The sequence below is a fragment of the Adiantum capillus-veneris genome, chromosome 28 (genome assembly GCF_014529385.1).
Source record: "Adiantum capillus-veneris isolate H3 chromosome 28, ASM1452938v2, whole genome shotgun sequence".
Taxonomy (NCBI): domain Eukaryota; kingdom Viridiplantae; phylum Streptophyta; class Polypodiopsida; order Polypodiales; family Pteridaceae; genus Adiantum; species Adiantum capillus-veneris.
In genome coordinates, this window is record NC_140958.1 from 94,621,854 (window position 1) to 94,643,996 (window position 22,143).

At 43.7% G+C, this 22,143-nt stretch overlaps 1 protein-coding gene across 1 annotated transcript in view; it reads right to left on the reverse strand.

Annotated features, from left to right (window-relative positions):
- The window catches only part of LOC147420912 (P-loop containing nucleoside triphosphate hydrolases superfamily protein), a 114,297-nt gene that overhangs the window by 66,484 nt on the left and 25,670 nt on the right, over positions 1–22,143 (reverse strand). The window contains exons 15-18 of the mRNA XM_086504067.1: positions 21,046–21,101; positions 20,854–20,932; positions 20,706–20,765; positions 20,517–20,621 (exon numbers count right to left, since the gene is read on the reverse strand). Of these exons, the coding sequence (XP_086360193.1) occupies positions 20,517–20,621; positions 20,706–20,765; positions 20,854–20,932; positions 21,046–21,101 (300 nt within the window). The remainder of the gene's footprint in view (positions 1–20,516; positions 20,622–20,705; positions 20,766–20,853; positions 20,933–21,045; positions 21,102–22,143) is intronic.

Here is a 22,143-nt window from a genome sequence, read left to right on the forward strand (position 1 = left end):
ATAGATCCTCCGTGTCGGTCACCTAACGCGCCAATGAGTAAATGCCGTAAGCGGCCAAGACTCGTAGTGGATGCCAGCTCAAGATGTAGAGCTCGACATCTCAACAGAGAGGCTCTCAGCAGGAGAGATCAACTTGGCTTATGTGCCAACACAGGACAACCTTGCAGATCTTTTCACAAAGGCATTGTCTTGTGAGAAGCTTGAAGCTTTTCGCAAAGCTTTGGGCTTACTCCCCTTTGTGGACTGTGACAAGAAGTAGCGTAAACTCTGATGATCAGTGAAGACCGTAAAATCGGCTCCGAGTAGGTAATGTCGCCACTGAGTAAGAGCATGGATAACCGCCAAAAGCTCTCTCTCATAAATCTGTGATGTCAATTCTGGCCTTGAAAACAATCGACTCTCATAGGCAATGACATGGTCCCGTAGTCAATTTCTCTTTCAATGTTTGAAAGGCAGTCACCTCTGTGGGTCCCCACAAGAAAGGGACTCCTTCTGTGTCAGAATGTGCAAAGGGGGAAGCGACCTCTCCAAACTTTCGAATGAACCACCGGTAGTAAGAACACAAGCCCAAGAAGCTTCTAACTTCATGAACATTCTTCAAGTCAGACCAATCGCAGACAATGTCATTTTTGGCCAGATCTATCTATACTTTTTTTGTTGAGACGATGTGTCCCAAGAAATGTATCTCAGTCAAGAAAAAAAAAATCGCTCTTTTTTGAATGTATAGGCAATTTATGCTTCCTCATTGTCTGGAAAACCCACAAATGATCGATATTATCTGAAAATTCAAAAAGTCGTCTTGAAAGCAATCTTGTAGACGTCTCCAGGAGCAATATAGATCTCATGATAATCACTTCTTCATATCAATTCGGCAAGTAGAATTGTGAAGTCTGTCGAGTATATCATCGATCCTCGTAGTGTCGAAATCTGTTCTGGTTCATTGTTTCTTTATCTTGGCCTCGGCTAACGTTGTAAGGTGGCCGGTTCAGTGGTGTACTACCAAGAATCAATCATATGATCTTCACGACGTAAAGGAGGTAACTCGCTTTATACGCCTTCAAAGAAAGAGTCAGCCTCTTTTGCAGAAAAATTTTGTCGTTTCTTTTCAAGGTCAAACATATTCGACCTTCAATCATTATTCAATTCTTTCAAGAAAAATCGAGTAAAGAAACTGAATTTCATCAAGTACAATCTCTCTTGCCCTGCATTTGTCAAAAGTCGCTTTCGTACCTCGATAGTCAACCACGACGTTGTTCTTGTGGTACCAAGGGATTCCTAGGAGGACTTTACAACCTCCCAAGGGCATTACATAGAAGTCCTCGTGCCCTAAACACCCCTGATATTGCAAACAAAGTTTACCAATGTTCGGTGTAATGGAAACATCCCGTCCAGGTGCCGCTAGAACTACCTCCGCCTGTGGCCTTAGCCTGTCGGACGTAATTCCAAGTTGAGCCGCCAATTCAAGTGAAGAAGTTGCCCTCGGCTCCTCCATCAAAGAAAATGAGGGCTTCTTTATTTTTCACTTTGCCCCAAGGGCGGCAAAGTTTCGTACTTTTCGTTCATCTCATTCGGTTCGGGCCCCACTCAATGTGATACTAGTTCTGCTTTTATCTTTCCTTTTCTTTTGCACTCGGCTGCTACTCTGAAACTCTCAAGTTTATCTTCCGGTGGTCCTTTGAGTTCTGCTCCATCTCTTTCTGCGTGTACAGGTTCCGCTTTTCTGCACTCGTTTGTCCTTTCGACTTTCCTCCCTAAATGACAGGAGAAGCAATGGCTACATGCCATCTCGAGTAAATCTTATCAATCAAGTAATCCTTCAGGTGTCTCGCCAATCTCGGGTCCCTGGAGTACTTAATCAATCTGTTCACACATATGCCAATCTGCAGTTGATGTTTGTACTCCGTTCTGGAAAACTTGTCCGTTCAAAAACAAAATTTGCCCAAATCTTCGTTCTTTTATTCAGTTCCCGCATCATATTTTCAACTTTTCTTTGCCTTCCTACTGAGAGGTGTCATCTCTGTCAGATTCTTCACGAGAACCCATGTGTAATCTAGGATTCTTTATGGCTTTATGCCCTGTAGGACAAAGCGATGAAGACGGGAGCGCGCCCTATGCGCGATGTATGAAGGGTGGGAGTGGCTAATAAGTCCGGGGTCGGGACACGAAGATTCTTTCACAAAAGTCTGCGTGTGCTGCAAAAGGGATCGGATCCTCCATAGAAGAAGAATCTTTCTGTGCTCTGATACCACTATAACAAACTTGGACACCCGAAGTCAAGATTCTACCGCAACACAACGGAGATTCACTTCAGAACACTTTACCACCACTTCAAATCAAAGTTCAAAAAAGAGTCGACACGGCCCGGCCTAGTTCCATGCCAAGAAGTATTGGCCCCAGAGACTGGCGCCCCTTTCGGTATTAATCTTTTAGCAAAGTACAACTCCCGCAGGGTCCTTCGCTCTCGACTCTGCATCTAGATGCCTTGAAGAGTGAGGCCCTTAGGGCTGTTTTATTCTTACAAGGGATGCCAAAAGAAAAGCCCCAAAATCAATCAAATTCAAAAGCAAAAGTTCCAAAAGCAACTAATCCTCAAAAATTGGCAAAAAGCAGCCAGCACAAAATTAAAGAATTATGTACATTACTTCCACGTCAACAGCCAACAAAAAATCAGGGATTTTCGTATAGTACTGCCACGTCAGCTGTCAGCGGGAAATCAGGGATTTCCGTATAGTATTGCCACGTCAGCTGTCATCACAAAATCAGGGATTTCCGTGCAGCCAACCACATCATCACTTTGTCGTGTGTGTCCGGGTTGCACTGCCACGTCATCAATTTGTGACACTCCGTGTCGCGTGTGCTCCCTCTCTCTCTCTTTCAGTTCAATTGTTATTGAAGTGTTGCAAGTCTATTCAGCGTAACCGCGAAATGTTTCAAGGCCGAAACGTTTCACCCTGAAACGCGGCGTTTCATCACGAAATGTTTCAGTCCAAAATGAGAGCACAGTGAAACGTGAGACCGAAACGTGCGTTTAGCCACTTTGAAACTAAAACTATGGTAACTTGTTGTTAGCGAAACGGCTTGTGTTTCACTTGGTGAGCGAAAAGTTTCAAGGCCCGAAACGTTTCACCTCTCCTTACTTGCCGAAACGCATTTCATGGTGACGCTGAGTCTGTTCAGTCTGTTCTTTTCTATTGGCACGTGGTGCCCGACTTGAGAGAGAGAGAGAGAGAGAGAGAGAGAGAGAGAGAGAGAGAGAGAGATTATGGTGACATCCTCGAGAGGGGAAGTCGCTAATCTGGATAGGCAATGTGTTCAATCCTTGGGAAGTGGAGTACAAAAATCTGCAATGATTGCTTTGCCTCCTTTGCAAACTTCTGACTTCTCATTCTTCCTTGCTTCTTTTGCTTGAACAATTGTGTTGATCTATCCTTCAACTGCAATGTTGTCACCTCATCTAATATCCACATCTTTGTGCCTTTGAGTGATTTTGTATGCTTCATTTTATCTACTTTTTCAAAAAAAATCATAAAAGAGAAAGATGGATAGAAGCCTCTTTCTTAGAACGTAATATCCATGTCTGTCAAACTACTGACGTGTCAAGCCACGAAAGAATGGAGCCAACCTGCAGATCCCTCTCGAGGGGCCTAAACCCTAAGTGAAGAAGCAGCAACAGAAGAAGCAGCAACAGAAGAAGAAGCAACAGAAGAAGTTTTCCCAAATTGCAAAGTCTTCCCGAGTGGCCTATTTTTAAAGAAGAGTTCCCACCACCTTACAGGACCCTGATCGATGGGGTCCAAGCCACCTAGAGACATTAAAAATAAGGCAAGACCTCACACACTCAGTCTTTTGGCGTAAACTGTTGATGACGTGGCAATTAAACACGCCCACATGCTGACGTGGCAACCTGTACGGACGTCCTTATTAGCCACTCCCACCCTTACTTCATCGCGCATGGAGCGCGGTCCCATCTTCAGCGCTCTATCTTACACGGCATAAGCCATAAAGATGACATGCAAGAGAAGGATCAAAGATTTTTGAGCCACCAGTTTTTTTTAATCAGAGGCAGTGCTATGCAGTGGAGGATGTCTATAGCTACCAAGCCGCACACTCCAAGGACTTGGCAAGCTTTCAAGAAAATTTTTGCCCGAGGTTACATGCCTTCAAACATCTTTCTTTGGAGTGCAGCTTCTGGCAGAGTGGGGTATCTTGAAATGGTTGCCGGAAACCCTAACAAATTACAACTTGAAATTTTTGGACATCTTACAATAGGTGTCTCTTCTCGAGCTAACAACCTTGGAGGTTCACTGTGATTGGTATATCTTGGGGCTACCATCACCACCACAGGAACACTGTCTGTTGAGGCATGTTTCGACTATTTAAGAGCTTATGGACCATGATGCAGTTGGCTACAACGTATGGAAGAAATCTAACCCTAATCTTAGTGCAAGTTTCAATACAAAAGGCTTGTCGACTTACAAGCTGGACAGATGTCGAAAATGCTTTTTCAATTTAAATTAGCAGTTTTCTGGATCTGTTTGAGAAATTGTTTGGTGATCTTGTTTGGAATTTGTTTGAAATGAATGGTATTTGTTTTAAACCTGTCTTGGTGCCGATTCGAACTGTTTGACTCTCGTTTAAATACTGGTTTCAACGCTTGGTGATTTACTCTCTGGTGGAGTGGTGAGAAATGTTGTTTGGTATTGTCTAAACCTCGGAACGACGCAGACGGAATGTCTGGGGAGCGTTTCTTTGTATGCTAGAAAACCTCCGAATGACTGCAAACGAGATGTTTGGGGAGCGTTTGGTTGTATGCTTGAACCTAAAAACGACGCAGGTTGAGGTTTGGAGAGCGTTTGGTTGTAAAAGGCTTCTATATCTCCCGGATCAGACCTTTTAAGGTTATGCGGGAGGAGTGATGAGGGAGTCGTTGAACAGCTCGTGGCTCGGACTTGGATGGTTATTTGCAGGGGGGGTGTTCATCGGCGACTTTATGATTCTATGTCTTGTAACATGCATATGTGAGTGTTTGTGTTGCATTGTGATGTGCCAACCACTAAATACTCCTTATTGGATGAGTTTTTCTGGGAAGCCAAAAACCCAAGATATCAAGAGCTCCAATCTAAAGTGAGAAAACTGATTGTCCCTCGGAATGACCCTCGGAAATTGTTTTGCACATACACAGTAATTGTGGACGATTACTTTCTTTCTAGAAGGGGGGATGTCACAAACTGCTCACGTGTCAAGCCACGGAAGAACGGAGCCAACCTGCAAATCCCTCTCGAGGGCCCTAAACTTTAAGTGAAGAAGGGGCACCAGAAGACGTTTTACCAACTTGCAATGTCTTCCAGAGTGGCCTATTTTTAAACAAGAGTTCCCACCAAACTTACGGTACCCCGTTCGATGGGGTCCAAGCAACCTAAAGACATTAAAATAAAAGCACGATGCAGTACCACACACTCAGTCTTTTGGCATAAACTGTTGATGGCGCGGAATGTTGCACCTGTACGGACGCCCGCAAAACGCGTTGACATGCTGACGTGGCATCATGTATGGACGTCCGCCAAATGCGCTGGCTGCTGGCATGGCAAATTGTACAGATTTCCTGCTTTTACGCTAGCACCAGTTTTTGAGGTTAGATGTAACAGACTTGGACACTCCAAGTCAAGAATCAATCGCGACAGCACCAAATAACCACTTCAAAACAATTCACAGATCACAATAGATTTGCACTGGCCCGACGGAGTTCCGTGCCTAGAGATATTGGCCCCAAAGACTGGCGCCCCTTTCGGTATTTCTTTATGTATTAAAATCAATGTCAAAGTACAAAGAGCGGTTAGGGTTTCACTCTCAGACTCTACGTCCACATGCCCTAAGAAGTGAGCCCTAAACCACTAATTTAAAGGTTACAAGGGATGCCCAAAAGCAGAGCCCCAAAAGCTTCAAAATTAAAAGCAAAGAGTTTCTCTCACAAACTCTCTCTCTCTGTGGCTTTAATAAAATAAAGCAAGTTTTATTCTCTCTCTCTCATCAAATCAGCGTGGAGAAAAAGCAAGGACTTGAGTCGCTGGGTGCTTTTTTTCCACCTCCGCAATTTCCGAAAACTGCTGCCATGTGGCATGGCCGCCTGATTTTAGGGTTTTTGGCAAAAATTAGGGTTAGCAATTTTTTAGGGTTTCTGGCAAAAATTAGGGTTTCTGTTGTCGATAGCCACGTCATCACTTTGTGACATACCCCCCTCTTGAAAACATTGTAATTGACCGCGATTACGCCTGCAAAACCGACAAAAGCCATAAACCATCTTAGCAGACACTGACTGTTAGTACCTACGTACTAGAAACACACATCTAGCACATGTACCAAATTGACAGTCACATCTCACGACATCACAGGACATCACTAGACATCACATGACATTCAACATTGATTCGGATCTTAGACCATGATTTATCCGCAATGTTGCTAGCAACGGCATCTAGATCCAATCGGGACCTCATCGATGTCCGATTGACTAACCCCTATTGCAACCATGTCTATTCGAGATCAATCAGACAAAAATGCTACAGTCATTTCGTTTATCAGTTCCTGCACTCTAAAGAAGTCAAGAACAAATCGAGCCGGTGAAAAGAAGTTGGCCTTGGCTCCTTTAAAAGAGCTTCTTGATCCTTCACTTTGCCCCAAAAGCGGCAAAGTTTGTACTTTCATTCATTAGATTCGGTGCAGGTCCCACGCCATGTTTGTACCAGTTTTTCTTTTCTATCTGCCTTTTCTGCCACGTCCCTCAGCTGCTCTCAACTCTCAGGCATGTCGTCGTCTTTCTCATTCTGTCCTTTTTGTGCCTTGTTAGGGCACTTCGCGGATTCTCCGCATCCAAAGCACTTCCCCTCTCTGATGAAGCGAGCTCTCTCCTCAAGAGTAAGCTTGGGTCGTGCATCCTTTTTCTCTCGGTTGCTCTTTTTCTTTCTACTTTCATTCCCAGAAGTCTGTTCGGCTCGTTGTGTCATGGCCTCATCTATGGGGTAGGTCAGCCTGCCAGAGTGAATGGCAAAGCCCCGCTTCGCATGACTCATCAACTCCTGAATAGAAGCTGACTTCTGCTCCAAGCAGAGATCTCGGATCTCTATAGGTAGACCCAAGGTGAACCGCTCAATCTGTTCTCTGAACGAGATCTTCTCGAATGAAGAGGCGGGTAGAAAAGAACTCCAGAACCTTTCACAATAAGCATTGATTGTATCTTTCTTAGTCATTCGAAGATGGTTCCAAGCAGCTCGTATATCTCGTTCATACTCTTGCGTCAACCAAGAAGAAATAAAAAGCTTCTTAAATTTCAGCCATTTAACTGACGCAGTCTTGTTTAAAAGAAGCGTGGACCACCAAGTGCGAGCATTCCCCTTAACGTAAGAGGCAGCTCTCTGAATCTTGGAGTGCTCTGAATAGCGTCCTCCCGCGAAAGCGATATCAAACTGTTGTATAAAAGACAAAGCCTTCGAAGCATCTGAGTATCCTGAAAAAGTATCAAACTTGATCGAGTGGCCACCTTCCTTAACCTCTCGGACTTTCTTGCTTTCATCTTCGAGAGAGTCATACTGGTTGGCTTTGTAAAAATTCTTCTTGTTCGCATAAGACTTTCCATCGTCGGAATCTCAACTGTCTGTAGACGAGTCCTCATTAGAACTGTCAATCTCTCGGCAAGATTTAGCCTTCTTTGCCTTCTTCTTGCCCTTTCCGAAGCTTTGTTTCTTGCTTCGCTTTTTACCTTTTTTGTCTTCTTCGCTGGAATTTGAAGAGCTAGAAGAACTGTCAGAAGAAGAAGAAGAAGAAGAAGAAGAACTGGGTACTCCTTCAAATCGAACACGCTTCTTCTGTTTCTTTGCCTTGTCAAATGTCGACTGACGACCTAAATATCCCGTGAAGTCAGTGCCTTTCTTCTACTTTTTGGCTTTCTTTTGCGCGTCAAAAAGCTGAGCAATCCGTGCATCAACCACCTCTTGTAATTCCTTCTCTGAACACTGTTTGTGATCAGAAGGTTTCTTGAGAGCGGGTTTCAAGGGTGGTGTAGTGGTTTACTATCACTACGCATGCACTTCCTGAAAAGAAGTCGCACTCATATATTTTGCCAATTTCAGATCCTTCGCAAAACTGAGCATCATCTTTGTTGCATCGCCGATCAATTGACGACGCTTCATCTCTCTTTGCTCTCCCTGAGTAGGCCGAGGCGGGCCATACTCTTTGACGGAATCTTCGTTGTGATCCCTGCCCGCATCTCCAGATGCAGAGGGAGTCCACTGATCCTTGTGTAAGCCATAGGTGCCATGGAAAAAAACTTGGGGATCGGATTTCCCGTAGAAGAGAAATCGGCCGTGCTCTGATACCACTGTAACAGACTTGGACACTCCAAGTCAAGAATCAATCGCGACAGCACCAAATAACCACTTCAAACCAATTCATAGATCACAATAGATTTGCACTGGCCCGACGGAGTTCCGTGCCTAGAGATATTGGCCCCAAAGACTGGCATCCCTTTCGTATTTCTTTATGTATTAAAATCAATGTTAGAGTACAAAGAGCGGTTAGGGTTTCACTCTCAAACTCTGCGTCCAGATGCCCTGAGAAGTCAGCCCTAAACTACTAATTTAAAGGTTACAAGGGATGCCCAAAAGCAGAGCCCCAAAAGCTTCAAAATTAAAAGCAAAGAGTTTCTCTCACAAACTCTCTCTCTCTTTGTGGCTTTAATAAAATAAAGCAAGTTTCATTCTCTATCTCTCTCATCAAATCAGCGTGGAGCAAAAAGCAAGGACTTGCGTCGCTGGGTACTTTTTTTCCACCTCCGCAATTTCTAGAAACTCTTGCCACGTGGCATGGTCGCCTGATTTTAGGGTTTCCAGCCATTTTAGGGTTTCAGCCAGCAGTTAGGGTTAGGGTTTCCAGAAATTAGGGTTTCTGCAAAATTAGGGTTTCTAGCAGAAATTAGGGTTTGCAGGATTTTAGGGTTTCTGGCAGAAATTAGGGTTTCTGTTGTCGGTAGCCACGTCATCACTTTGTGACATTAGATGCTTTTAGAATTGAAGCTTTTCATGTAACTACTTTTGAGAGGCCAAGGGCCGTTAAATTTGTGCCATAGGCTTATTTTCTGGCACTCTTCCGAGTGAAGGTGCAAAGGATAGAGTACCGGCATTGTACTGAGTTAAAGCAATATAAAGAAATACCGAAAGGGGCGCCAAGGTTTGGGGCCAGTGCTCTCTTGGGGTGGAAGTTGGAACTCCACCACTGCCTATCTCATGTCATGCATCTCTTTCAGATCAAATGTTATTTGAAGTGCTTAAAATTGTTCAGTTTGTTCTTTATTGTTGGCACGTGGTGCCCGTCCCCATAACAATGTCAAAAGAGAAAATCTGCCAGAAATTCTTAGTGAGTATGTAACAGACTTGGACACTCCAAGTCAAGAATCCACCGCGATAGCACCAAATAACCACTTCAAAACAGATCACAATTTATTCGACATTGGCCCGGCGGAGTTCCGTGCCTAGAGATATTGACCCCAAAGACTGGCGCCCCTTTCGGTATTTCTTTTTGTATTAATCTAAGTTCAAAGTACAAGAGTGAGGGCAAGCGCTCACACTCAAACTCTACATCCAAATGCTCTGAGTTGTGAGAGGCCTACCTGCTTATTTATAGATTACAAGGGATGCTAAAAGCAGAGCCCAAAAGCTGAAAATCAAAAGCTTTTAAAATAAAGCAAAAGCTCTTTCTCTCTCTTTCTCTTTTATGCTTTAATAAAATAAAGCAAAAGGCTTTCTCTCTCTTTCTCTCTTATGCTTTAATAAAGCAAAAAGGCTTTCTCTCTCTCCCAACATGCTTAGCCAAAAAGCATGCCAAAAAGCAAAATTGTCGCAGCTGCAGCCTCCGCAAATTCCGCCGCGATTTGCGGGCTGCCACGTCATCAGCTATACGGAGTTTGCTACGTCAGCATTTTCTGTCCCGCAGCCAGCTAGCCAGGTCAACAGCCACGTCACCTTTTCAGCCCGCCCAAAGGGGTCCTTGCCAGGGGTGTGTGTGTGTGTACTAGGCAGCCACGTCACCAGTTTGTGACATACCTCCCTCATGAAATCATTGTAATCGCCCTCGATTACGCCTACAAAATAGACAGAAGCCATAAACTGTCTTAGCAGACACTGACTCTTAGTACCTACGCACTAGAACACACATCTAGCACATGTACCAATCGACAATCACATCACAGGACATCACAGGACAACACATGAGAAATCACATTCAACATTCATTCAGATCTTAGACCATGATTTATCGGCAATGCAGTTAGCAATCGCATCTAGATCCTCTCCAAACCTCACAGATGCCCGATTGACTAACCCCTATTGCAACCATGTCTATTCGAGATCATTCAAACCGAAATGCTACAGTCATTTCGTCTATCAATTCCTGCACTTAAACAAGTCAAGAACAAGTCAGTTTCATATTTTTCTGGAATTCCATTTCATAAAGTCATCAAGCAGAATACTGTCAGCTCTCAGTATCCCTGAAGCTCAAAGACACATCAATGACTCTAGTATTCAAAAATCGAGGAATTTGTTCACAAAGGAGCGGAGTAACTCCCCTCTTGTGCAAACCCACTGCACCAAATCTTCGGCCAAGCTGAATTATGGGTTCCATTTGGAGTAGACTATGCTAAACAAAAAGTTTCAAGGTAAAGATTCACATTCCGAGGAATATCTGCTAGGTCTTCCTCCTCCATTCGCTTCGCATCCATTGCGAAGTAGGTCTTGGATTTAACCAAGAACCGTCAGTTCGCTTTACCTTCTTTGTTTGCTAATTTTTGTTCTGGAACGTGTATCTACTCGTTTTCGTCCAATTCGGGTTGCACATCTAGCTTCCCATCATCGGGCACATCGCCTTCAAAAGGCTGTAAGAGACTCACATGAAAAACATTGTGAATCCTGCAAGTATTCTGGCAGCATCAGTCCAAAGGAGATATCATCCATCTTTTCGGAAAATCTAGAAAGGTCCATATTATCTCATGCTAAGCTTTCAAAGAAGCCGCTCCTTTCCCTTTTTTTCTTTCTCAGGGGTGCCTTCCCATAATGTAAGAGCACCCAATCATTCTGCTTCCATTTCAAATCGCGACAATGGCGATCTGCTGCCTTTTTCTGTCTTTCCTGAAATTTCTGCAAAGCCTTCCGGACCAAGTCCCTCGTGAACTGGTCGGCTTCAAAGAAAAATCTTATCTTTCGTGCTAAGGAAGCGTGGAACCTTCATAGCAACTTCAAGAATCTCAAATGGCACCTTCGCCATCAAAGAGTTAATCGTGTTTCTATTAGCATAATCCACCAAAGGTAAAAACCTTTCCCAAGTAGTCTTTTGATCCAACAAAGAAGACTTCAACAAATCCAATACCACTGAATTAGCAATCTCTGATTGCCTGTCAGTCTGCGGGTGGAACGAGAACTGCAGACGCGCCTATGTTTTCCCAAATAACCGTCCAAAACAAACTCGTGAACCTGGGGTTTTGTCGGAGACAGTCGTCTCAAGCATGCCATGTAATCTGAAGACCTGGGCAATAAACAGTCGTGCCCACGCGGTGTTCTCGAGAGATGAAATCCATTGCAATACTTTCCCAGGGGTGGGTGGGTATGGGTAAAAAGGCTGTAACAATCCCTGTGCTTTATGCCTATCAAACTTGACCTTCTGGCATACCAAGCAACTGCTCCTCGTCCACATCCTTCTTGAGTCTCGGCCAAAAGAAGTATCTCTCTTCCCCTTTCAAGGTGGTAGCAATGCCGCGGTGACCCACATAAGGCGGACAGTGGCATTCGGTTATAACCTTTTCCCTCAACGGCTGTGTAACGCACAGAATGATTTTCTTGATCAAGTAGCCATCCCGAATGGAATAGTCCGCTACTATCTCCCCTTTCTGTATTCAACTTCATACATCTGCAAAATTTGTTCTGTGGCGTACTCACCGACCATATCCTCGAAGTTCCTATGATGTATCATGGATATAGCTAGAACCAACAGCTTTCGGGAGAAAGTATTTGCAACCAATTTCTTTTGTCCCTACACATGGCCAATCCGGAAGTAAACCGTGACAAGATGTTTTCCCACCGCATCTACTTTTTCCGATAGCTGCTTCCGTGACAAGAAGAAGCGTAAACTCCCATCATCTGTGAAAACCGTAAAATCGGCTCCGAGTAGGTAATGTCGCCACTGAATAAGAGCATGGATAGCCGCCTAAAGCTCTTTCTCACAAATATGTGGTGTCAACTCCGGCCTTGAGAACAATCGGCTCTCGTAGGCAATGACATTGGCCTTCTTGCACTAAGACCGCATCCAGACTACGACCACAAGTATCACAATATACTTCAAACGACTTCTGCAAGTTCGGCAAAGTCAAAACTGGTCCAGTAGTCAATTTCTCTTTCAAAGTCTGAAAGGTAGTCACCTATGTGGGTCCCCACGAGAAAGGGACTCCTTTTTGTGTCAAGATATGCAAAGGGGAAGCAACCTCTGCAAACTTTCAAATGAACCGCCTATAGTAGGAACACACTCCCAAGAAGCTTCCAACTTCCTGGACATTCTTCAAATCGGGCCAATCACGAATAATCTCCATCTTGGCCGGATCCATCTGCACTCCTGTTGTGATCTCGTAATGCCTAAAAGACTTGAAGCAGATGATCTCTATGTTCTGCCTCATCCTTGGAGAAAACAATGATGCTCGTCAAAGAAAGTGCCAATAAATAGTCTATACTCTCAAAAAATCATGTCCATCATCCGGTTAAATGTCGCAGGAGCATTGATAAAGCCAAAAGGCATCACCAAAAGTCGCCCGAAAGACTGTCTTGTAGACGTCTTCCGGCACGATTCGAATCTCATGATATCCACTCTTCAAATCAATCCTGCTAAAACACGAGGATTCCTGTAATCTGTTGAGTATATCATCGATCCTAGGAATCGAAAATCCGTTCTTGATGGTGATTTTGTTGAGAGCTCTATAATCGATGCACATTCTCCAAGATCCGTCTTTCTTCAAAACCAACAACAATGGAGAACAATACGGTGAAGTACTAGGCTGGACAAGACCCTTTTCCAAGAGGTCTTTCACTTGGTTCATAATCTCTTCGTTCTAGACTCGGCTCACACGGTAAGGTGGCTGGTTCGGTGGTGTGCTTCCTGGTATCACATCAATAGTATGATCTTCAGGACGAGCGGGGTGGTAACTCGCCTGACAAGCCCTTTGAAAAGCAATCGGCATGAGTGTGGAGAAAATCTTGACGTTCTTTTGTTCAGGTCAAAACATATTTGACCTTCATCCATCTTTCAGTTCTCTCCCAAAAAAAATGAGTAAAGAAACTGAAGTTCATCAAGTACAATCTCTGAGCCATTCAATTGTCAAAGTCGCATTCTCGGCCCGGTAGTCAACCACGGCGTTGTTCTTGTGGTACCAAGGGATTTCGAGTGGAACGTCTCAACCTTCCAAGGCAATTCCATAAAACTCCGCGTGCCCCAAACACCCTTGTCATTGCAAACGAAGTTTGCCAATGCTCAATGTAATGGCAACTCGAACTATCTCCACATGTGGCCTCAACCTGTCGGACATAATTCCAAACCGAGCCGCCAATTCACAAGAAGTTGGCCTTGGTTCCTTCAAAAGAGCTTTCTGATCTTTCCTTTTGCCCTAAAACAGCAAAGTTGTACTTTCATTTACTTAATTCAGTTCATGGTCCCACGTAATGTGGTACCAGTGCTGCTTTTTATCTTCCTTTTTGCCACGTCCCTCAGTTGCTTTAGAACTTTCTGGCCTTTCTTCATCCTGTTCATTCGGTGCCTTTATAGGGCACTTCGCGGAGATATGTCCAGTCCCCACATCCAATCCCTTCCCTGATGTAGCAAGCTCTCTCCTGAGGAGTGAGCTTGGGTTGTGCATCCTTTTTTTCTGGGTTGCTCTTTCTCTTTCTACTTTCATTTGTCGAAGTCTGTTCGGCTCTTCGTGTCACGATCTCATCGGTGGGTAGGTCGAACTGCCTGAGTGAATGGCAAAAGTGGTGAACACTTTGAATGAAGGTGCATGAGACTGAGAGATAGAGAGAGAAGAACACAACACCAGAATGTTGTCAAACCCTCCTCCGAAGGCCCCACTCTCTATGGCGAGAGCGGTCTACTATTGATTGCACAAATCTCTACAATGCTATGGACTTGCCGACGATGAGACAGGCTGAAATCTGAAAACGCTAATGGCTGAAATCTGCAAATCTTTATCTGTTGAATTCTGACTCTATGTCGGTGACAATGTCGATGGCGACAATGCGACGACGATGTGCTGAAAACCCTAAACCCCGTTTCGCATGACTCATCAACTCCTGAATGGAAGCTAACTTTTGTTCCAAGCAGTGATCTCCGATCTTTGTAGGTAGACCCAAGGTAAACCACTCAATCTGTTCCTTGAACGAGACCTTCCTAAATGAAGAGGCGGGTAGAAAAGAGCTCCAGAATCTCTCGCCATAAGCGTCCACTGTATCCTTCTTGGTCATCCGAAGATGGTTCCAAGCAGTTCGTATATCACGTTCATACTATCGAGTCAGCCAAGAAGAAATAACAAGCCTCTTGAATTTCAGCCATTTAACTGGCGCAGTCTTGTTTAATAGAAGCGTGGACCACCGAGTTTGAGCATTCCCCTAAAAGTAAGAGGCAGCTCTCCGAATCTTAGAGTGCTCTGAGTAACGCCCTCCCGTGAAGGCGATGTCAAACTGTTGTACAAAAGACAAAGCCTTCTAAGCATCTCTATAACCAGAAAATATGTCAAAATTTAATTGACTTCCACCTTCCTTAAACTCTCGGACTTTCTTGCTTTTGTCTTCCAAAAAGTCATACTGGTTGGCTTTATAAAATTCTTCTTCTTTGCATAAAAGTTGATATCTCAGAGTTTGAATTGTCTATAGACGAGTCCTCAATCGAACTGTCAATCACGGGGCAAGATTTAGACTTCTTCGCCTTTTTCTTGTCCTTTCCGAAGCGTTGCTTTTTGCTTCGCTATTTGCCTTTTCGGTCTTCTTCGCTCGAGTCAGATGAGCTAAAAGAACTTTCAAAAGAAGAAGAAGAAGAAGAAGAACTGGGTACTCCTTCAAATCGAACACGTTTTTTCTGCTTTCTTGCTTTTTCAAAAGTAGACTGACGGGAAATGTAACAAACTGCTGACGTGTCAAAGCCTAAAGAATGGAGACAACTTACAAATGTGGCCGAGGGGCCTAAACCCTAATTTTTGCCAAAAACCCTAACTGCTGAAACCCTAATTTTGGAAACCCTAATTCTGTAAACCCTAACCCTAAAACTGCAAAAACCCTAACCCTAACCCTAAGAACAGCAAGAAGAGTTTCAAAAATTCCGCTGGTTGATGACGTGGCAGGCTGTACAAATTTCCGTGATTTACGCTGGCAATTTTTTGGCTTTGCTTTTGAGACAGATGCTTTTGAGTTTTGAAGGCTTTTCACTGTAACTTCTTTTCAGGCCAAGGGCCTTTAAATATGAGGCTAGGGCTCATTCTCTAGCATGCTTCAGTACGAAGGTGCAGAGTCTGGAGTACCGGCTTGTACTGTGTTGATGCAATATAAAGAAATACCGAAAGGGGCGCCAAGGTTTGGGGCCAATACTCTCTGGGGTGGAATTCCGCCACTCCGTGTCGCGTGTCGTCTCTCTCTCTTTCAGTTCAGTTGTTAATGAAGTGCTAAAAGTCTGTTCAGTCTGTTCTTTTCTATTGGCACGTGGTGCCCATCTTGTGACAGTGGTATCAAAGCATCAAGCGTGTGCTTTTTTGAAAGCATACCGGTCCTACAAAAGAGCAGACAGAGCTTTTGGAAATTTATTCGAGGTATCCACTCCCACCCTTACTTCATCGCGCATCAGGCGCGCTCCCGTCTTCACTGCTCATGTCTTACAGGGCATAAGCCAATTAAGATCACTTGCAAGAGAAGGATACAAATTTGTTTCAAGTCACTGTTTTCTTTTTCTCAGAAGCAGTACCATGCAGATGTTGATGTCTACAGCTACCGAGCAGCATACTCCCAAGTACTTAGCAAGCTTGCCACAAAGCAAGCTTGCCAAGGGTATCCTGAAATGCTTGCCACGGAAACCCTAGCAGATTACAACTTGAAATTTCTCGACATCTCTCAGTAGATGTCTCTTCTCGAGTTGATAACCTTGAAAGTCCAGTGCGATTGCTATCTTGGGACTACCATCGCCGCCAAAGAAAACACTGTCTGTCCAAGAGCTGATGGACCATGCTGTGCTCGGCTACGACCTCATGGAAGGAACCTAACCCTAATTTTTGGTGCACGTTTCAGGATGGAAAGTTAGTCGACTTTTCGAGCACGGCTGATGTCGAGATTGCGTTTTAAGTTTGAAATCTGTTTGATCTTGTTTGGTGATCCTGTTTGGAATTTGTTTGAAATGGATGGTATCTGTTTTTAACCTGGTTTGGTGCCGATTTGAATTGTTTGACTCTGGTTTGATACTGTTTTCAATGATTGGTGATTTTACTCCCGGGTGGAGAAGTGAGAAATACTGTTTTGGTATTGTTTGAACCTCGGAACGACGCAGACCAATGCCTGGGGAGCGTTTCGTTGTATGTTTGAAAACCTCGGAACGACGCAGGCCGATGCCTGAGGAGCGTTCCGTTGTATGTTTGAAAACCTCGGAACGACGCACGCCGATGCTTGGGGAGAGTTTCGTTGTATGTTTAGAAACCTCGGAACAACGCAGGCTAATGCCTAGGGAACGTTTCGTTGTATGCTTGAACCTCCGAACGACGCAGGCCGATGCGTGGGGAGCGTTTGGTTGTATGCTTGTAAAATAATTGTTGTTGTGACTCCCAGCCCGGACCTGGATGGTTATGCGGGAGGAGTATTAAGAAGTCTGAGCAGTGGCTACTCTCAGCACCTCCAAACGATGCAGGCTGCGGTCTGGGGGGCGTTTGGTTGTAAAAGGCCTTTATATCTCCCGGCCCGGACCTTTTTAGGTTATGCAGGAGGAGTGATGAGGGAGTCGTTGAATATCTCCCAGCTTGGACCTTGTTAGGTTATATAGGAGGAGTGTTCATCGGCGGCTTTATGTTTCTATGTCTTGTAACATGCATATGTGAGCATTTGTGTTGCATTGTGATGTGCCAACTACTGAATATTCCTAATTGGATGAGATTGCATGGGTAAGTAATTTTAGTGCATCAAGACACCCGTGGAAGATCAGTACGGTCTGGGTGTGATGGCTAATTTTACTACGCCGGAATATCAAGAATTCCGATCTGGACGAAAGGAGAAGCTAACTCCTTGATCAACAGAGTAGAAAGGAGAAGCTAACTCCTTGATCAAAACAGCCAAGAGCAGAAGCTAACTCCTTAATAAAAAGAGCAAACATGATTGTCCCTCGGAATGTCCCTCGGAAATTTTTGAGCTAACTAGAGTTGTTTTGCAGATATGATGTAATCGAGGACGATTACTCTCTTTCAAGAAGGGGAGATGTAACAAACTGCTGACGTGTCAAAGCCTAAAGAATGGAGCCAACTTACAAATGTGGCCGAGGGGCCTAAACCCTAATTTGTGCCAGAAACCCTAACTGCTGAAACCCTAATTCTGGAAACCCTAACCTTAAAACCTGTAAACCCTAATTTTGAAAACCCTAACCCTAACCCTAACCCTAAGGGCAGCAGGAAGAGTTCCGAAAATTGCGCTAGCTGATGACGTGGTAGGCTGTACGGATTTCCGTGATTTACGCTGGCAGTTTTTTGGCTTTGCTTTTGGACCAGATGCTTTTGAGTTTTGAAGGCTTTTCACTGTAACTGCTTTTCAAGCCAAGGGCCTTTAAATATGAGGTTAGGGCTCATTCTCTGGCATGCTCCCTGGCGAAGGTGCAGAATCTCGAGTATCGGCTTGTACTGTGTTGATGCAATATAAAGAAATACCGAAAGAGGCGCCAAGGTTTGGGGCCAATACTCTCTGGGGTGGAATTCCGCCACCCCGTGTCGCAGTCGTCTCTCTCTCTTTCAGTTCACTTGTTAATGAAGTGCTAAAAGTCTGATCAGTATGTTCTTTTCTATTGGCACGTGGTGCCCGTCTTGTGACAAGAAATAGCCCCGAAAGTCAGTGCCTTTCTTCTGCTTTTTGCCGTGCTTTTCAAGTTTGTTTTGCGCATCAAAAAGCTGAGCAATTCTTGCATCAACCACCTCTTCTAATTAATTCTCTGTATACTTCTTGGGAAGGAGGTTTCTTGAGAGCGGGTTTTGGGGGTGGTTTTCTGGTTTTTTGCCACTGCGCATGCACCTCCTCCAAAGAGGTCTTGCTCATAAATTTTGCCATTTTCGGGTCCTTGGCAAAATTAAGCATCATCTTTGGTTGACGCTCCATCTCTCGACGCTCCGCCTGAGTAGGCCGAGGCGCCGAGCGGGCCATACTCCTTGCCTGAATCTTCGTTGTGATCCCTTCCCGCATCTCCGAATGCAGAGAGAGTCGACTGATCTTTGCCTGAAGCCATAGGTGCCGCGGAAAAAAATTTTGGGACCCGGATTTCCCGTAGAAGAGAAATCAGCCGTGCTCTGATACCACTGTAAAAGACTTGGACACTCCAAGTCAAGAATCCACCGCGACAACACCAAATAACCACTTCAAAACAGTTCACAATTTATTCGACATTGGCCCGGCGGAGTTCCGTGTCTAAAGATATTGGCTCCAAAGACAGGCCACCCTTTCGGTATTTCTTTTGTACTAATCTGAGTTCAAAGTACAAGAGTGCGGGCAAGCGCTCACACTCAGACTCTACGTCCAATGCTCTGAGTTGTGAGAGGCCTACCTACTTATTTATAGATTACAAGGGATGCTAAAAGCAGAGCCCGAAAGCTAAAAATCAAAAGCTTTTAAAATAAAGCAAAAGCTCTTTCTCTTTTATGCTTTAATAAAATAAAGCAAAAGGCTCTCTCTCACTTTCTCTTTTATGCTTTAATAAAGCAAAAAGGCTTTCTCTCTCTCCCAACATGCGTAGCCAAAAAGCATGCCAAAAAGCAGAATTGCCGCAGCTGCAGCCTTTGCAAATTCCGCCGCGATTTGCAGGCTGCCACGTCATCAGCTATATGGAGTTCGCTATGTCAGCATTTTCTGTCCCGCAGCCAGCTAGCCGAGTCAGCAGCCACGTCACCTTTTCAGCCTGCCCAAAGGGGTCCTTGCCAAGGGGTGTGTGTGTACTGAGCCACGTCACCAGTTTGTGACAAAGTACAAAGTCAATTCTATTAGAGAAAATTCTGTTAAGAGAGAGAAAACAGTCACCAGCTTCTATAGAGAAGAGAGAGAGAGAGAGAGAGAGAGAGAGAGCTGTTTTCGGGAGAGAATATCCTTACAAAAAGAAGAGATAATATAGAGACACAGAGTCAGTGTGGGGTAAGGAGGATTCTTGCCATAACTCTCTGAGATTGGCATGGAGCACCTTTTCATGGAGAGAGTCACTAACTGGCAAACATACACACAGTTGAGTTGTGTCTCGTGTTAGAAGAAGCTAAGGTGGATGATACCTTGGGCAGGCCATGGCGAGAGAGGAGCAGCCGAGATGAGGCAAGAGAGATAGCGAGAGAGAAAGTCGACACTGCACAAGAGAAAAAAACGCTATGCTATATTGATAATTTTCCTTTGTAAAGAATTACAATATATAGCAAAGTGCCATGCAAACTGGTAAAAATAACTGAAGCTTTCTTGATGCCAAGAGGGCTTGTTCCCACGTGCTGACATCAAAATAAATGAGGGCTTGGAAACCCAACAATCCCCCCCTCAAGCCCGAACTAAACAGGCCACTCTCATGATACCTCGAGTTTTTGGTGTACTCGTCAACCGTGAGTTTTATAAAGGTTCTCTCACAACAAAGGATTTTGGTGTATCCATGGGAGAGAGGAGCAGCCGAGATGAGGCGAGAGAGAGAGAGAGAGAGAGAGAGAGAGAGAGTCAACACTGCACGAGAGAAAAAACGCTATGCTATATTGATAAGTTTCCTTTGTAAAGACTTACAATATATAGCAAAGTGCCATGCAAACTGGTAAAAATAACTGAAACTTTCTTGCATGCCATAAGGGCTTGTTCCCACGGGCTAACATCAAAATAAATGAGGGCTCGGAAACCCAACATCTTGGACCTATACGCAAAAACTCTTAACCCTAAAGCCCGTCACAACAGGCATGCGTGTTATATTAATGTACGAGCCCAATATTTCAAAGGACAAAGATACTTTTCAATCTCAGATTTATTTCAAAGGCAACTATGGCATTTGATACCGAGGACCATGTTTACCTTTCTCACCACTTGGTTTTCTTTTCTCATAATATTTCTCTCAAAGGCCAGAGGCCATTTGGTATTTGTTGCAATGTTTAGTAGTCAATGGGTTTAACTTATCATTATGATTTTGAGTTTATCCCTATCACGTTAAGTGTGTATAGCCAGCACATATACACAAACATGTAGCAATACATCAACAATAAACCATACCACTACTGGATTTCTTAAATACTTGCGCGCCAAGCGCTCTACTGCAGGGGGCATTGTTGCACTAAACATGTAAGTTGTTCTGTAAATTTTCTTGTCATCCAGCTCCTGCAAGTATAAGCCGTCTCCAATTAATACAGTACTTAAGAAATCAATCTGAGAACACGTAGCATGTTAAAAGTAGAGCTTCACCTCATCCTCGTTCTCAGGTTTCAAATTGCTGGATGGCATTGCATCAAGAACTCCCACAACCTGATTTCAAAGGTTATCATTTATTAAAAATATTTCTAAAATAAATATTGCTATTCAGAAATCAGCATTAAAGACACCAATGCCTTACTTGTGGCTCAAATCCCATGTCGATCATTCGATCAGCTTCATCCAGAACAACATAATTGCATTGATTTAGCACTGCATATCTGCAAACACCAAGTTCTTACACACCCATTTACAAGTGGCACAACGTGACACATTAGCAAAGCACAACATTTCTTGATTTTAAAACTTCAAGAAACAGAGGAAGTTCGCCAACCTTCTCTCAAGGCAATCAAGCAAGCGTCCTGGTGTTGCTATGACAATTTCACACCCCTGTAGCAGTTAATCTCTCTCTCTCTCTCTCTCTCTCTCTCTCTCTCTCTCTCTCTCTCTCTCTCTGTGCGCGCGCGCACGTGTGTGTGTGTGTGTGTGTGTGTGTGTGTGTGGCTGTTTTAAGTTAATACATAAGAACTTAATAGTTCAAGAGACAACTAGCTTTAGACCAGTGACAAGGGGTAGCACAAAAACAACTCAGTCTTTGAATTATTTTTGTACATAGATATAAGAATGAGGTCTCATTCTAGTGTTTTTATACATGGGGTAGTCAATATTGATTGTCCTATAATGTGACAAGGGTCTGGAGCAACAGTGCCATACAACAGCTAAGCCAAAAAAATTCCAAGAAAGGGCAGACTCCTCACCTGCATCCATTCAAACAAGACAACTAATCTATTAGCGTTTTACAGGTGTCAACGGATTATATCAATTGTTATCCATGTCTATCTTACAACCTCTTTAACTTAAAACCATCGTCCAAAGTAATCATGAATTCCAATTTTGGAGAGTATAAGGTGTACTTTTTGTTCTTGTTAAGTTCATTTTAAAACTTGTAATTAAAACGATCATCACTCCTTTAAGATACAAGTGAATTTTTGTAGGTTTTATAGATAAGGTTATTATATACTCCAGTTTTTAAAGACCTTAAGTAGTTATTTATATACATAAAATTATGATCAGAAGGCCACTACCCCTTCCGATTGAAATGTTTTACTCCCAATTTTTGTCCCAAATTATTTTGTATTGCACTTTTGAATGTCTTGGTTTAAAAACAGTCGAGTGTTGCCATGAACTTCCAAAACGCAACTCAATCAATCTAAGAAATCATTAAGACCAAACAAGGGAACGAGGTACCATTCCTTCCCCCACAATTTTTTTTTAATCCAAAGCCAACATAGTAGCCCATCCTTCTATTTCAGAATAAACTTAAAAACCAAGGTGTTATACATCATCTATCTCAAGTTAACTGCCCAATGTGGTTCCATTATTTATTTTGGCTTTTAGGTATTTAATTTACCTTATTTGCCAAAGTCTGGGT